At 39.2% G+C, this 18,729-nt stretch overlaps 1 protein-coding gene across 1 annotated transcript; it reads left to right on the top strand.

Annotated features, from left to right (window-relative positions):
• The first annotated feature begins 493 nt into the window (after positions 1–493).
• On the top strand, positions 494–12,881 carry gfra4b (GDNF family receptor alpha 4b). Its single transcript, XM_041943690.1, has 8 exons — positions 494–497; positions 1,457–1,732; positions 1,953–2,033; positions 4,464–4,809; positions 5,587–5,696; positions 6,431–6,565; positions 11,292–11,458; positions 12,590–12,881. Exons 1-8 carry the CDS (start codon positions 494–496, stop codon positions 12,731–12,733), a joined length of 1,263 nt encoding a protein of 420 aa, XP_041799624.1. The 3' UTR covers positions 12,734–12,881.
• Positions 12,882–18,729: the final 5,848 nt, after the last annotated feature.

Here is an 18,729-nt window from a genome sequence, read left to right as displayed (position 1 = left end):
CTCACATTGCATTTATTTCCTTTTCTGGTAAAATATCAGATCTTGCAATGCAATATCCACCTGCAGGGACCATCACATTTTTACACTTTTTTATGGTTATGTTTAGACACTGACAGCATTTGGAAATATTGTGGTGCAGTTTAATACAGAAAAAGTCAGCAGAGGAGGAATCAGGAGACAAAACATGCTTATTAACATTTAACTGAAACCATAATCTTTTCCTGACCACAACAAAATGCTTTCGTTGCCTAAACTGAAACACAGATGGGACGTGAACCCCTGTCTCTGAAGTCCTGAGCTTTGTAAGTTGGACATACAAAGCTCAGGACTGCGACTGTGACTCCGGTGCAGAGCTTTGTTCAACAAACAAACAAACGTTGCCTGTGAACATAATCCTGGCAGCGATTACGAGTCGACTCAAACTCAATATACACAGCAGGATATAAAAGGCACCCGAGTTAATTACGCTGGAATTCCATATTAATATGCCTCCATGGGTCGGTTGTTTGCAAGACATAAGAAAAAGGAGCCATAAAAATCCTATAAATGCAGCCATAATGCATTACCATTTGCCTCCCCTCATGATTTAACCAACAACTCTACAACTATTTTACCTGTGATGCAAGTGTATATGATTTAACATAAATTTAACTTTTTCTGTTTACCCCTTGTTTACCTTCAGTACTTTGCCTGACAACCGAGCCAAGCAATGCAAACAACTCCCACCTCACCAGCTGTTATGTTGGTGCACTGAGATAGAGTTTACTAAACACTCACGGTACTGAATTGTGGCTTTTCACCACAGCAACAGATGAATATGTGTGGTTCTTTCACTTCTTAATGTTCTCTGTATTCTGTACATGACGCACACTCATTATTCAAGCTCTGCAACTCATTGAATAGACTCATGCAGTAGAGCTGAATAGTTGTTGATTATTTTTGTGTGGAGTCTGGGCCAAAAAGGTTGACAGACTGACAGATCCACATTGGCATCCCTAGAGCTAGGCTGCTAGCAAGGCTGTCATACAAAAAAAACACAAAATCTTTCTTGATTGTCCCTCACCTCGACAAAACAGTCTATCACACGCAGTACCTTGGATGCCTATGCAGAGTTTCACCAAACTTAAGATGCGTGACGCATCCCAGGTTCTGAAGCAATGAGATGCATCAGCTACATCAATTAAAATTTCACTGGTTGGTATGAGACGAGTGCTGTAATGATACTTGCAAGAGAATCTCACCTCTGCATTCTCACGTTTTCAGAATCACACAATAATCCTCCCTGTTGATTTAACTTAATGCTCGATATCCCCTTACAACTGTTCACATTTTTCCCTCTCAAAATGTTCTTCTTAAACTTCCTGCTCTTTTATTTTGCCTATTCCTGACATTTGTGTCCGACTGCCATCTCAAATCCCCTTATCTCTCTGCTGTGCTCTGATTTTCTCTCTCGCAGCTCTGTTAGAGGTTATACTGGCCGGCAGAGACTGCTTGGTGGCCGGAGACTCATGCTCGAGTGATGAGACTTGCAGTCCACGTCTGCGGACTCTGCGTCAGTGTGTGGCGGGCAATGGCAGCGTGAAGCTGGGCCCCGGTGCCAGGAGCCAGTGTGCCAACGCAGTGTCTGCCCTGCTGGCCAGCCCCTTACATGGATGCCAGTGTAAACGGGGCATGAAGAAGGAGAAGAACTGCCTGAGCATATACTGGAGCCTTCATCAGTCCATCATACATGGTAAGTTGTTCCTGGATAGCAGCTGTCTACACTGTGAAAAGACTCTTAAACAAATCAGAAATGTATTTACATGCGGTATGGGTAGAAGTACAGATGGAGCATTGATGGTAAAAAGTAAATGATTACAAGAGAAGATTACTGATGTTGTATACAGTTTAAATGAATTATGATGTTTCATTATACAAGCCCAGATTTCTACCTGTGCCTGTTATTCTCTTAGGGCTCAACCTGGTGGAGAGTTACCCCTATGAGACAGTGCAGAGGGATTACGACTATGTCCGGTTGGCTTCTATTACAGCTGGCAAGTTCACTGACCTTCATTAACTTTCACCTTATTTTATACCATTTTACCCTTTGAAGACGGTTTGTTCAAGCACGAACACATGACTCCACTGAATTTTTCCTGGAAGCACGCCCAAGGCAAATAGAGGTCCCTTCTTGTCTTAGACGCAGTTACACAAGTTCTTATTATTCATCTGGACACAATTACAGCATTCAAAATTATATCTTTGACTCCAACTTGTTTGATGGCAACCTAATTCATTTGCCAGACTCAGTTGAAATAACATAATCCACGACTGTCAATGAATTCTAATCCAGGCATTGTTTCTTATAGCCTCGGGCTCATGTAACCATGCAGTCTCATAGAACTGATTAAAATAAGACCAAACTCTGAAAGGCAGATTACATGTTGTGGATATAAAAATTATAAACCTAGCAATAAATAACAACAACGTGAACTAAATATGCATTTTTCACATTGTGTGAAAGATCTACTAAAATCTATGTCCGAGCAAGTAAAACAACTTTAGTTTAAGGCAACAAAGACTTGGTTGCAATATATAAGAAAACAGTGAGCAAGAAATTTAAAAGTAACCTAGAAGGTTTCTTTGGATGAGTTTCCACCTGAAGTCAAAGGCTTTATATCCATCTACCAGTCTGACCAGAACACCTGCCAATGTTACAAAACCATAAACACGCTGCAGAAAACTGATGACTGTAGCAACAGCCTGAAGTTCAGCTGGTTGCTCATTTCTCAGGAAACATGTACACAAAATGATCATTCAACCGGTGCCACACGGAGGACCAGGGTTCACTCTTACACTAGACTGGTCTTAATCTGCCAACCGATTAATCGAGCCAGTATATTTTGAGATAGTTGGCCAATTAAATAAAAAGTGTCAGCAGAGACGTCAGAGGCAATGAACATTTTTTATTTTCAACTATTTTTTGTGTTTAAGTGAATTATACATTTGTGTGAAATATATGTTCATTGGGAAAAACAAAGAGGTGCTGCTGGGTGCTGCATTGACAATGTTTGTTTGTTTATTTATGTAAGCACAAATGTTCGTTTGTAATGCTCTGTCAGAAACAAGGAGATGCCACTGTCTGCTGATAAATGCTGTTACATGCACTAAAAAGGTTTCATTCATAAGGTTGTTCTCTTTTTAAAAAAAAAAGTTTAGATTTTAATTACATGTGGACGTCTATTCAGTTGATACATTTTTTCAAATTTAAAATAAGTGCTCCGCAGGCAAACTGCAGAAAACAACATTAGTGTTAAATAAATGTTAAAAAAAAAAACAAATCAGCATTATATATCAGACATGGCTGAACTGGCCGATATGTTGCAGCTCTCTAATTATATAACACTGGCCATTGAAAAACCCATATCGGCCGACCACTATCTCACACCAAGCATTATAACCACACCATTCAGAAATTCAGGCCTGCGTTATCCAAGATGCGGGAAAGGACAGAAAGTTTCCTTGATGTCTTTTGTTGCGGATGTGATCTGCAACAACACCAGCATGACTCTAGTGATGTCAGAAACTTAAGTTAATAACATAGTTGTCAGTAATGTTAGCGGACAATTCTATCATTAGGGCACAAACAAGAATCAACTGCAACATCAAATGCAAAGTACAATTACCCAGAAAATCGACAACTAGTGACACCAGCTACAGCAAACATTTTAGCCTGACGGCCATTGTTAGGTGGCTTTCAGACAGCTATCACATTGAAACTGCCTTAAATTATAACCAGTTTTTTAAGGTTTGATAAAAGCAAATCGTGAATGTGAACCTCCACTATTTCACTACCACTATAATATACTGTATGTGATTGGCCGCTACCCTTGAAATAACAGATGGAGGAATAACTATAGTTACATCGTAGCCAGGCACTTTTTACAGATAGGAGAATGACAGAGAGGGTTTTGCAACAGACAGCGGACAGACGTCAATCCGCGGAATACCAAAGCGCAGGTTGAAATTCTAAGTCTGGTGTTGCAATATGCCAGCCATCATGATCATTTTAATTACTTGGATGGAAAGGCATGGACTTGGTTCTTGTGCTAACATCAAAATAATGCAAAGGAGCCCACTGGGTTATATTTATGGACCGAGAAACTGCTCTCTTTTCTTAGAGAACATGGGAGAAGAGACCAGACTCCTCTCCTAATACTCATTTTGTTATTCCGGTCCTCAGGAAACGAAACTCCATTGCTTATTTACAGACACTTCCACCCTGAAGCTGAACTTTAATTTGAAACTACCAATCTCCACTTTTGAACCTCCAACAAGGCGAGATTAGATCTCAGCATGTTGAATAAGTAAACACCACAGGTCACGTACGCTCTTATTTGTATAAACACAAAACCCTTTCGTTCGATTGCTATTATTGTTCCACTGATATCTGCACTTGTCTTTGACCTTACTTTTATCCACAGACTCTGATGTTGGCATGACAACTGTGAATCGCTGCCTGGATGCAGCCAAGGCTTGCAATGTGGACGACTTGTGCCAGAAGCTCCGCACAGAATATGTCTCAGCTTGTATCAAACCCACTGCCAAGTCGGGCCTGTGCAACCGGCCTAAATGCAATAAGGCTCTGCGCAGGTTCTTTGACCGCGTCCCCGCCGACTACACACACGAGCTGCTCTTCTGCCCCTGTACGGACACCGCCTGTGCAGAGCGTCGAAGGCAGACTATTGTGCCCAGCTGCTCTTACGAAAGCCTGGAAAAACCCAACTGCATTACACAGATGAGGATCTGCAATGCTGACTATGTGTGCAGGTTAGAACGGAGAAATGGAAGCTTTTAATTGGCTCCCATTTATTTCAATGTCAGTCTGTCTCTCATGTCTGTAACCGATATTAAAGTTATTTCTCACGTAGCCATGGTCTCATATGGATGCAATAACATACTGCTACAATATGAGCATAATTCCCAGTTTGGTTTTACTTAATGATCCACCTCATTTCTCAAAGTATACCGAATTAGCAAAGCCAATATTTCATCATTCCCACTTTATTCAAGTATTCCTCAGATGCAGATTTAAGATATTCTCCCCATACATATTTGGGCCAGTGCTGTTCAATATTATGGCTCTTTGAAATCAAATAAACAGCCATTCAATCAACAAAATGGCCTGCTGTTTTACCCTAAAGCTTTCTACCAGCACTGGTTAGAACACCCCAGAGAGCCTGTTGGAATAACACATTAAATATTTAGCACAGATAAAGAGCCAGATGGATCAGAGTTATCGCTCATTGCTATCTCTGGTCATGGCCATTATTTTTCACAGCCCCATTACACTCAGAGGGCTTTACTAATGATCCCAGGTCTGGGGGATGAAATATATTACTCTTTCTATCACTTTCACATTACAGTCCAATGCTTTCAGTCTTCACCACGGCCAACAATATTTCTTTATGTCAGAGGGGCAAACTCTTAATTAAATGACCAAGTTATCGTAGACACAATGTATAAAAAAGAAGCAGCAAACTTTTTACTTAAAACAAAACAGGGATCTATCACGTTCTTGCTAACCAGTGCCTGTTTCTTCTGAAGGTCTCGCCTGGCACAGTTTCAGTACGACTGCGAACCCTCCGAAACGTCTCCAAATGGCTGCAAGCAAGGGAACTATGGAGCCTGTCTCCTCGCCTACACAGGGCTCATAGGTAGGTGCACACCTGAGAGGTAACACAAAGGGTGAAAAAACAAAGGACAGGGAAAAATGAAATACAATGAGCAGGTAGAGAGGGAAAATAGCGAGTGAAAGAAGATTATGTGCCTCATGTTGTGTTAGAGAAGAAAAGAGAAGACTGTGCAGGGACAAGGAGGCAGGAATGAGTGAAGGCTAGCTAGAGGGTGAATTAATACATTTAGAACAGGTTAAGAATGAGTGGAAGAATGACAAGAAACTCTAAAGCAAAAGACAAAAGTTCAACATGGTTTAAGATACAAAAGTAGGAAAATCTCTCTTTACACAATATTTAATTTGTTTTATAACAGTCTGTAAAAGAAAAAGAACAGCCACTTCTTCTCCACGCGCTGGAGAGAGGAGCTAATGCATTTCAAGAACCTCAAATGGTGCCCCTCAGCACAAACACACACTTGGCATTTTCATTCCTGTCTTGTATTTATTAAAGCAGTTGAAATCCTGCCTCCACTATGGCACAGAAAAAAACTCTCAATGCCAGAGACTTCTGTGACCTAAAAAAGAGAAAATTGGAGTATTTCTCAAGTCAGTCAAACCAACGGTACTAGAATATTATCAGCCCTGTGCATCAGGTCAGAGCATAGGAAATGCAGTGTCCATTAATGTTTCAGACAATAAAGCACTATAGTGTAACAACTCAAAGGAGAATGAATATTTAATACTGATTGAGGCCTGTGTGCGGTCTCTCTGCAGGAAGTACAATAACTCCCAACTATGTCGACAACTCCACGTCCAGCGTGGCTCCATGGTGCTCCTGCTCAGCCAGTGGGAGCCGGAGAGACGAGTGTGATAACTTCCTGGGATACTTCACCGACAACATCTGTCTCCGTGAGTGTCACTCTACGCTCAATGCGCTGGAATGTACTGACTCAGGTTTTTGGGGTAGGGGTTGTGTTTGTATAGAGGTATTAGGGGGTAGAAAATCTGTGCTATTTTAGTGTCCCATTTAACTGCTGTCGTGCAGTTTTCAGGGAAAGAGCTGATACGTTTGGGGTATTTTCTCTTTCCAGGCATCTTTATGTTGGGTTTTTTCCAGGATACATTTAGGTCTGTTTCTGGTCATGACTCAGTCACTGAGTCTCTTTACAGAAAAACTAGGCCAACAGCAGTGAGATATTAAAATGTTTCAAAATGTGCTGCAAAATCCAGTTTCTATTTAGCTCCAAGGACACGATCGACAGTATCAGACTGCAATGATAAAGAGTTTGTCTCAGTTCAGAACTGCACAAATGTTTTATGACATTTTTGTCATATCATGACCGTTTTATAACAATTAGATTTTCCAATTTCAGCTTCCTAATACAATTGCATGTGTGTTTTAAACCCTTGAAGCAATACTCTGACATTTTGTGAACTATACTTATTTGCTTTCTTGCTGAGAATTAGATGAGACGATCGATATCATTCTCATGTCCAATAAATGTAAGGCTACAGTCAGCATCTGCTTATCCTAGCTTAGCATAAGGACTGGAAACAGGGTGTCTGGCTCAGTAGGTAACAAAAGTCACCCACTACCTCTAATGAATTAACACAATATGAGTCATATTAGGGCTGCATGAATCTGGATATTTTTATTTGATATATATAGTACAATATGAAAAAATGCAGGATTTTTCACCAGATGACTTGAAAAGCTCTATTTGAAAAAACTAATCGATGTAGAACTTTTTGTAGCAGGCTTTAAATGGAGAGGGCTCCCAATCAGAGGTGCATGTAACAAATTACAAATTATAAAATAGGAAAAAATAGCTTTGTTAAACTGTACAAAACAATAAAGCAAAAAAAGCAAGCAGCAGGGAAATATACGTTGCCATACACCAGCACAGCAAACAAATAGACCAGAACTCAAATCAGTTTACAATAGGTGTATTATTTCAAGCAAGATAAGATAAGATAAGATGACATATAATTTTATTAATCCCTGCTGGGGAAATTCTGCTGTTACAGACAGCAGTAATAGTAGCATGAATACAAAAGAAGACAAAGAAGAGAATAAAGAATACAAAATACAAAATAAAGAAGTCAACTATATATGTACATTCTATTAAAAAAGTGTGTATGTGGGAGGGTATTTAAAAAACATTATTGCTAATGGGAAAAAAATTGTACATGGTAATTGAAAAACAGAAACAAAGCAATTTTGGTGTGGGTGTAAGTGTGTACATGAGAAAGACTCCCACAGTCTCAGAATTCAATCCACTTGACAAAGAGTCCATCTTTTCTACACAATCCCAAAGCAGTTCAGTTCAGAGCCTGCCTAGCACTCACTAGAAACTTGCATATCCAAGAACATAAAATGTAAATTGGACAATATTATATCAGACTTCTCCTGTGGATTCGTCATTGAAAATAAAAGCCGTGCAAGTTTTCCTTTTGTATCAAGCAACAGTTGTAGCATGACGAGTTCATTTGCCTTCCTTGACATCACAGGGCCTGCATGACTATTGCACATGCGCACATCATCATGTCGATGTTGTGCATATCTGCTATGTTTAATCAAAAACACAAGTGGTAAAAGGATAAGTTGTGGTTTCTCGCGAGTTATGTGACTATTTTGTGTCCTTGTCTTTAAGATTTAAAGCAAATATTTGCGTTTATATAACCTGAGATGGAAAAATTAGTATCAGCTCTTGTGTCACACAAATATCGTGTTATTCATAGCCTTAAATACCGTTACACAAATACTTCAGGCGCTTGTCTGGTTCGCTATGGTTTTACTTATTTCACTCCACTGCTGGTACAGCCAGAATAATTTCATTATGTAGTGAAACACAAAAACGGCGTTCCCTAATCAGAATAATTCGCACTGCTAACCTGCAACAGGGGACACTCAAACAGACCTGATCAGTTCTCTGATAGAAGGAAGTGAGAGGACAGAGCTGTGGGGATTCAGTGAGACAGATGTTTCCCAGCATGCTCAAACAGCAGCAGAGTCATGTATTTAAATCCTGTGCTTTCTGTAGAATTAGCAGTATGTTCTCTCACTCTCTCTATCTCAGCTTGTCTCTCTGTTTCTCTTGCTCCCCTTTTACTCGCTCACTTCATTTTCTCTAGTTATTAATCATCCCCTTCATGCTGTTTCCTTGGTAATTCTCCCTGAGTGTTCAGACAGTCACTTTTTAGTGAATTATAAGTAAGTTGGCCCTGTGATTGTTAGGTAATTGTATATTTATTAAATCTCCTCCAAACACCTGATGTGCTTTTTTTCCCACAATTAATGGGAAAAAAGTTTGCTCATGAAAGATGCTCATTATCTTTTGGTACTTTGACAAACATTCCTTCATACCTCATGTCATTCAATTCAAGATTCAAGATTCTTTATTGTCATTAAGCATGGCATGTCAATGACATCTGCATTGCAACCCCCATCTTAGAAACAAGATAATAAGAAAGATAAGGAAGATTAGAAAGAATAAAATTAAGATTGCTACAATAAAATAAACCAACATGCAATAAAAATATTCGTAAATGCAATTAAAAAAATATAACAGAATGAAAATATACTAAGGCAATAAAAATATACTAAACAATAAACAATAAAATATACCAGTGAAATGTATCAACAGAATAAAATATACAAACAGTATAAAATATACACAGTGAAATGTACCAACAGAATAAAATATACCAGTGAAATGTACCGACAGCAGCTGAAATATACTAAAATGTATATAAACAGTAAACAATAAAATATACCAGTGAAATGAAATACCAATGAAAATGAAATGTGCTAATATACTAAAATGTATATAATTTAGTTAAGTGTGTGTCTGTACTTAAATGTTAAGTACACAGAAGGTGCAGGTGGAGGTGGAGGTGTAAAAGTGCGGTGTGCAGTGGTTCACAGTTCTCACAGTCTCTCACTCCAGTGAGGGGCTGCTGGGGGTGATAGCTCTAACAGCTCTGGGGAAGACGCTGTCCCTCAGTCTGATAGTGGTGGTGCGGATGTTCCTGTACCGCTTTCCTGACCTGTTCCTTATGTACTGAAACACAGATTGATGTCTTAATGTTTTTATACATATTGCGTTGTGTGACTGAAAATGAATAGGAAATGGGTTTGATTTCTATAAATACTGCATATCAAAAAAGCAAAACAATGGTGGGGGCAGTGGGAAAGTAGTGCAAGAACACAGTGTAACAACAGTGGATTAGAGCGTGCATAGTGTTGATTGTGGTTCAAAAGATTATCTGAGCAGTTTAGGAACAGTACAAACAGCTGTTGGAAATAACACCCAGAGTCCAAAAAAGTTGGGACACTGTTGGCTGTCAGTACACACATGATTTTTTCAAACATTATGGGCGACAGGGAGGCAAAGCGTGTAAAGAGATGGCACTTAACGAGGAGGATGCAGATTGAAGCCTCCAGATCAGCAACACACTGAGTACTAACTACAACCCCAATTCCAAATAGGTTTGAATCCTGTGTATAAAAAAAAAAAAGAAAAAAAAATATGAAACTCGCGAACCTGTTTTGATATATACTCAATGGAAAACAGTACAAAGACAATATGTTTAATGTCTGACCTCATCAACTTCATTGATTTTTGTAAATATCTGCTTAGTCTGAGTGTGATGCAGCAACAAGTTTCAAACAAGTTGGGACAGGAGCAACTAAAGACTGGGAAAGTTGTGGAAAGCTCCAAAAACACCTGTTTGGATCATTCCACAGGTAAACAGGTTGATAGGTAACAGGTGATAGTATCATGATTGGGTATGAAAGGGGCATCAGTGGCCTGCAAAGGCTCAGTCGCTCAAAAGCGAGGATGAGGGAGGTTCACCACTTTGTGATGACATGATTGTATAAAGGATGTTACTACATGGGCTCAGGGACACTTCTGAGAACTATTGTCTGTAAACACAGTTCATTCTGTTCTTATTTGTGCTTCACGACTTTGGGGAAAAGAGGGTTGTGCATTATATCACATTAATAATGGAAACAATGACACGGATTAAAGGGGAGCACATATCATTTCATAATAGGGTGCTACATGGGAGTCTTGTAATTTATTGTGTCTTCTGTTCTTCTGCTGTGTTTCCTAAAGCCAATTCTCATCCTAACACTTTCCTTCCATTTCACTCATGACCTCTGCTCTGGAGTTTGAATAATTAATGGTCCTTGTTACTAAACTCAGCGAGTATATATATATATATATCTATCACTGAACCTGTACACACAATGAGTATCTTTGCTGTGTGTGTGGCGAGGTGAATCTTTGGCCAGTCTTTCCTCGGGCCCCCTGCCTAGAAACGATACAGAGAGAGGTCTCAGAGTTGTTTGGCCAGTGCAAATGGTCCATGAGTTAATGAGGTCGATGTGGAGAGGCAGGTGCAGTTTGGATACTTGAAGAGAATACTGAGTATTTTCTGTTTTCTTTTTTCTCTCTCTCGCCTCTGCCGACCAAATCCAAAATAGCAAAAGCTCTCATGCAAAATTTACAATTCAGAACCGGAGGCATCTGCCATGATTGAATAAGACATAAGTGAAACTTGGTGAAAAAATACTAAGATGATGATGTTTTTTTTCTTAACTGCTGCCTTGTGCCTTGTGTTTCAGAGAACGCTCTTATGACGTTTGGGAGTGAATCAGACCAGCAGCCGACTCCCAGCCAGTCCAGTACACCCAGCCCTGACCACAGCAGCAGAGAAAACAGGAGCACTGCTTCTCCACAACAAACCGTAGAAACTATGAGGAACATCCTAGATACCATAATACCAACACAGGTGTGCAGTTGTCTTGTCATGTTGGGTGTTTAGCAGCGGGGAACTATCTCTGACTCCAGGAGCAAGCACTGGTCAGCAGAGCTGCAAAGATAATGACATATTTGAATATTAAAGCTACTATGTGTGGATTTTTATGTGATGATTATAGTTTTTTTTTATTACTTTGATGGCACACACTTATGTGTGTAAAAGGAGCAGTCAAGTTATATTCAGCCATTTGTTCTCAGAGTTGCTGAATGAACCCATGGAGGGAGTGGCAGTGTCATGCACTGTTGTCTGTCGTGCTGTCATTTCTAATTCTGCACATAGTAACTTTAATTACTCTACTTTTCCTTCTGCGTCACTCCATCTTAAGAGGTAAATCATGTCAACTGATCATGATTGAGGCTGACAATGAAAATTTGAATGCAGGACCACAGTAATAGAAGTAATGCTGAGATCACTCTACACAATATTAGCCAATTATAATCTGTATTACAGGGATGCCTTGCAAAGTCCATAATGTGGGCCCACGGGATCACATACTGCTTTTCATGCACAGCTGTAACGTGGCAAATCAAATGAGGAAAAATATGTTTTATTCCCTTTCAGGATCACCTTCAGGTTAGGAGCATTATTCCAAATTACTTATACCTATGGCTGAACATTATAGTATGCCCACAAACATACAGTACGCAGTATGCACATTTACCCTCTGTATATGGACTGAGAAGGAAAAAGACAGAGCCAACATCCAACGCCAAGTCATGATAATTGGTTCTTAGGTTCACTTTGATTAAAATGTAATTACATACGTAAATATTACAGTGATTCTCCAAGGTCCTATGTGCAATTAACCATTTCTCACTCAAGACATGACAAGTACATATTTCTCTCAATGCATAAATATTGTGTAGTCTGGGGGACTTGTGACTGTTCACTGCGTTTCAGAGGTTCAGGTAGTCCTAACCTCTAACTACCTCCATTCTTTGCCATCACCATAGCCCAATTTATTTAACCCTCACCTTCATTTCTTACGATCACCTGAAACTCAAAGGGCTGTTTGTATACACTCCATAGTATTAGCAGATCATGAGCACTGGACTATCTAAAAAAGAGTGGCCATAAACTGATCTCTCTGTCTCCTCCTAGGCCTTGGGAAATGAACTACTGGTGGGCCAGTCCACCCTGCCATCCAACAGCCTCCCAATCTCTGCTTCACCTCCCAGCCTAATGCTTCAAGCTGCCTTCGGCCTTCTGTTGCTGCTCCTTCATCTGCTGGACAATGGACACTAAAGACTGCAGGGGTGCGTGCTGAGGACCCTCCTATTACCAAACAGATGGGAGGACCAGTGCAGTTCAGAGGAAAATGGACCGTGCGGCATTACTCCTCCTTCTAAATATGTACAGTGATTCTGTTTTTCTATTTTTGTGTCTCCGTGGTCCAGTTCCACCTGCCGGTGTTCTCTCTCAAAGTGTGGGAGACTTCAGCAGAACGAAGCCAGTCTGTACATTTGTACATTGTCGTTGCAATCAAATCAAGCCAAAATGAAGTCAAAGTACCGCTTTTGTGGACTAACCCAGCTCTCAGCTATCCAACTGTATCCATTTTCAAGTTATTATGAAAATATAGTGCAGATATGTATGATACAAAGACATAAAGTATGTCAGTACCTGTGAAGATTTCTATTATCAACAGAAGCTCTTATTCAACATTGTGCAAGGAAAAATGATTGAGTAAACCAGTGAACTTTGTGTCTGCTCTGTGCTGGAGTATAAGGGGCTTTAATACCACTCTCCTCCCGTGACTGAAAGAAGACCATTACTTCTGGCTAATACTGGAATAGCGGAGAGACAGCCAGACAACAGAGATATATGTTGCTCAGACATCCTGGACAAATGCCCTGATTCTTCGCACGATCTAGAAGAGCTGTGGCAAACAAGAGTACATAAGATGAACTTTAACATGATAATAATAATATGATGGTTGCCCTTTGTCAATCTCTCTCACCAGTTTATTTGGTATTGCAAAAGCTATGGTAGCTGTTCATAGAAAGTCCTTGGTCTTTACCAGCAAGGAAAATTATTGGAAATCATCAGAAAAGCAGTAACTCTTTACCTGTAGTTGCTGTAGTATGTGTTTGTGAGTAATACCTTTTTATTTCACATTGTGTCTGTGAACCTTTCTATACAGGGCTCTGAGTTGTGCCAGAAAGGGAAGTGAAAGGTTTGACTTATCGACCGCCGCCAACACCAGTACGGAGCCTGTTCGAGATTAAACAGTTATGAATGATTCAGTGTTTTCTGGTCTGGGAACATGACGGTGAATTCTGAAGAGGATCAGAGGTGCTGCAAATAAAAGTTCTCAGCTCATTATTTTTACACATTAGCATCATTCACCCATTTTTTAAATGACAGATGCTTTGTTCGGTGCTGTTGAAGCAGACTCTCGCAGTTAAACCTACTGGGGAGACAGAAGCAACACAACTGAATACATGTTTACCTAAACTAATACTCTAGACTTCCAAGAGTATTTTGGAGTGCATTATTTGAAGTGAGAATATGAGAGGATTTACAGCATAATCCAGCCATTTGTGTCTAAAATCTTTCAAACTGATGTGTCTCGCTAAAAGCTCACCAGCTGCTACACTTCAGCTTCTGCACATACATCTTGCTTCTATGGACCTCAAATAAAGACCTTTAAGGCCAACAGAAATACATTTCAGCATACCATGTTACAAGTACTCTGTGTAAAAGTTTTAATCCATCAATCATCTGACAACTTAAACTATTTCCAGCTCTGCTTTGATCTGCAGCGCATACATGTGCAGGCATGTAGCAACAGCTAGCTGCCGAGGACTAAATAATGACGTACCAGAATCATTGGCCAGGAGTAGCATGAGAACTTTTTGACTGACTTTCTGCTGACCCATAACCCTGAATGGTATCACTGTTTACATTTTGCCTTCAGTTTGCTGGAAACGGACAATTAACATTAATCAAGTCACACCAGTGTGCATAATTAACCCCTGGTCGCGACACAGGATGATGTGATTATCTTCTTGTTAGTGTTGTCAATGTGAGGCAGATACAACGCTGCCAAGGATCATAGCTGTGTGTCACATGAGAAGAGGAAAAAAAGAACTGCAAGTGAACCAGTGAAAAATTAACAACAGAAACAGCAATTAAAATACAAACAAATTACTAAGAATTACGTGCATGACATATTATTAAGGGGCGTTGCAAGTATGATTGGAGTTTTTTGCTTTTTTCTTTTTTTACACGAGATATTTGCTGTTAATTTCTTGTAAATGTAAATATTTTGAAATACTACCATCTAAACACTAAATATAGTATGTTATGAGATATTGATTAATTTTAAGACTACACTTTATTTTTGGAAGTGTGAAAAAAGTTCTCAAGTTGTTACAAAATGTAAAAAATTATATAAAATGAAATTGGCAAAAACTCTAATTTAACTTTTTTAAATATCATAAAAACTTGACAACAGATTTATCATTTCTAACCACTATAAGACTGCTGCCGTCTTGTACTTCTGCAGAAGACAAGTGTCCAGCCATGCTAGCATGTCTGTGAGGCTGTACCATTCTGTACACTATATGGAATCAAAGATAACCGCAGCATGCTAAGATGCTCACAACGACAGTGTTAACATGCTAATGTTTAGCTGCTCTGATGTTTACCCAGTGCCCTGTGGTTGCCGCGATGCAGAAAACAGACTCAACTGCAAAACGTGGAATATTGTGAATATCATGCTGCTGTGTTTTGGTGTGTCACACACAAACACGTGTGCACACACACTTGTACCTCTGTCCTTGTGAGGAAACTCACTGACATAATGCCTTCCCTGGCTCCTTGCCCTAGTCCTAACCATCACATGTAAATGCCTAACCCCAACCCAAATCTAATTTTAGCCTAACCCTTGAAAAAAAGTCTGAACCATCAAACAGTTGTGAGCACAGTCACAAATGTCCTCATTCTGTTGTTTAAAAACAGTTTAAACAGAAGTCCACACAGTATGCACACACACTCACACACACAGTCACGTCCAAGTGGTCCTCTGAGAGAGAGAGAGAGGCAGCACGCTGGCAACAGCTCATCGCTTCATCAAACTCTCAGAGGTGCAACCACATCAGCAGATGAAAGACGTGAGTTTGCTGAAGACGTTGTGGCTGTTTGAGTCAGATATTCGGTTGGAAAAAATGAAAAAGCTACGTCAGTTTCAGGTCAAGCACTGTAAACAAGGATAAGCGTTTCCTGAACGCGAGAGGAGCCTCTGTCAGACCGACTTACCCGCTGTGTTTGAGCTGCATATGAAGGCTGTCCTACAGAAGATCTGCTTTGATTAAAAATAGTGAAATGCTACATTAAATTCATTCATATTCATTACATTATGAATATTTCCTTATTGAATTGTTGATTTTTTTTCCATCCAACACTTTCTGATGACAGAATGTGCTTTAATTATAAACCACCAAATTCAGAAAAATTAAATTTGGGGGAAAAAAATGAATCAAGAAAAAATAAAAACTGATTTCATAGCATGTTCACCATCTTCCGTAATTATTGGACAAACTACAATTTTGACGTTATGACGATCCAATCCACTCAATAGCTGTTGAGTTATTTCAGTCTGGACCAAACTGGTGGACAGTCCAAAAAGCCTTTCATAGAGCCACACTGCTAATGTGGCTAAAAGAAATTAGCAGCTAAATCACCTTTGTCAACACTGTAAGAAAGGTTGGTCATAATACACACCAGTTATGACAGCTTTTATCAAAGTGTATAAACCTGACATATGCCTGCTGGTGTTTTCAGTGTTTGATGTGATCACCTCTTTGGTGATGTACAGCAGTTTGTCTGTTTTGAGCAGATGCTGTCATGATTTTCAAGTGTTCTCGTTGACACAGTCATTAAACTGATATACTTGCAGTTTGGGTTCACACTACCCTCTTTTCGAGTTTTGAAAACTCCAATGTGCTAACTGATGCACATTTTTCTAACAAATAAATATTGGAAATGCTGACTATATTTAACATAAGCAACCTAGAGCTGCAACGACTGATTATCTTCATTATTAATCTGTTGATTTGTTTTGATTTACTGATAAATCATTCAGTCTTACAAGGTGACGTCTGAAAATGGCTTTGCTTTATTCAATTTAACATGTAGCAAATCCTCAGAGTTAAGAAGCTGGAGGCAGCAAATGTTTTTTCCACTTGGCTAAAGAATTGAAAACAGCTGTCAACTGTCAACAACGTTGCAGATAAATTTTCTATCAAATGAATAATAAAACTAATTGCTTCAGCGTTACTGCCACCTTTGTAGCAGTGTTTGTAACTGGATGAGTCATTTAGGTCAAAGTGTAAGTCCCTCTCCAGCTTATGGCTACATTTTGTCTATATCTTTTATTTTATCTTACAGTATGGTGTGCCTCACTTTTATCAATGAAACAAAAATTATTTGAGTGTGCAGCACTTTTCAGTCAAGGCAGAAAGAAGAAACACTGGAGTACAATGATATAAAAGTTATCAAGCTCTGCTCAGGGAGAAGAAGAAGAATAGCCATAAGGATCCAAGTTGTCTGAGGCTCAGAGATATGACTCGGGAAGAGAGTCCTCACTCAGCATGGGAAAAGGTGGGGAATGGTTCTCCAACGCTCTCGATCAAAAGTAAGTCAAGAATGCAACACTTTGTTTGAACCGTGGTGATATCACTCCATGGGCACTGACACCGAAATCAGCCGGAGCAGCGACTTCCAAAATACAGCACCACAGGGAGGAACTCTGCTCATTATACTTAAAGTGTAGATGAGAAACAGAGCGCCGTGGTGAATCTGAATGCTCAGAATATGATCTGCTCAGCTGATTTATACCAGACTCATCACTCCATGAGTGATGCATTTTCATTTTCTGTGTGCAGCGTTCTGGAAAAAACAAACATAGCTTTAGAATCATCTCTTATCTCTGATGACCCATGATACAATTTGTCAAACTGGAGGTTCACTCCTCTAAAATCTTGTCACTCCAATTACAAGCAGAGTATGCATGAAGATTAAAAGAAACCCTCTAAAGAAAACTTCATGGAGTTTGTAAAATATGCAAACAAGAAGGAATCTGATGTAAACATTTATGTTTGATGAACGTCAAATTCAAAACCCACTTTATTACATAACACCATGTCCAGTGTTCCAGTATTTGTCACGTTCCTCTTTGCTAACAAATGCCCCTTTACGTATGCAGCACAGCTTTTTGAAGGCTAATTACAACGTGAATAACAAAGCAGGACCTTTTGTCAAGTGGACTATTTGTGTTTCATAAATTGAAATATATTTATGGAAATAAATGCAAACAGTAAACAGAGAAAAAAGAGCTCATGGATGACTGAATGAGTTGGCATGAATGAAAAGCAGTCATTCAATTGATATTTTAAATGGATGTGAATGTTAATTAAACCTGACACAAATACAAAGTTCAGGACTTTGAGACCAGGGACTAAGGGTTGCATCCTGTGTGCTTGTCTTTAGGTTATACATAACCATAAAAAATGCTAATCATTCATGCTTCGGTTGCTGAAAGTGCATATTGTGGAAAAGATAAAATGTGCTGTTATTGAATGTTAGATAGATTCAGTACGAACATCTTGTGGCTTGCAAACACATTCAATACCAATACTTTCTGCTCATGTCGATTAAAAAAAAGGCAATCTGAGCGGTGTAACATTTCTGTCAAAACACATTTTCTGTTGCAAATTACAGAACATAAAAGCAATTTTAGCACACAGCGTTGCTTTTTTTGCATTAAGTGTGTGTATCAGCTATAAACTAGTGTGCAGCCATAGCTCGAGCAGTTCTTTAAGTCATGACTAAACTATTTAGTCATGACTGAACTACTGCAGGCAAATGTCTTTACAGAAGGTAGCTTATGTGCCAGGGTATTGTGCAATCAAATATACTGTAGTTTTCAGGAATAAAAAGCCTATAACATCAGGAACAGATCTCATAATCATATAGAAAAATCCCTTTGATATTAAAGGAAAACCAATAGCAGCCTTTAAAGGTGCTGTAAGTGGAATGCTCATTCTTGACATTTATTGTTGATATGATGTAGTTCTTGCCAACAAAACTACCATAACCATAAAACTAAGAATGCTATGTCAGGTATTGACAGAGTTGTTAACCTTTATCAACTATCGTATTCAAATTCGTTGTTATACAAGACTGCAATTGCACACATTTATGTATCTAAAGTATGTCCTAGGTATAGACATAGT

Source organism: Chelmon rostratus, chromosome 9, assembly GCF_017976325.1.
Source record: "Chelmon rostratus isolate fCheRos1 chromosome 9, fCheRos1.pri, whole genome shotgun sequence".
In the NCBI taxonomy this organism is placed as follows: Eukaryota; Metazoa; Chordata; class Actinopteri; order Chaetodontiformes; family Chaetodontidae; genus Chelmon; species Chelmon rostratus.
This window is presented reverse-complemented; position numbering and strand designations above follow the sequence as displayed.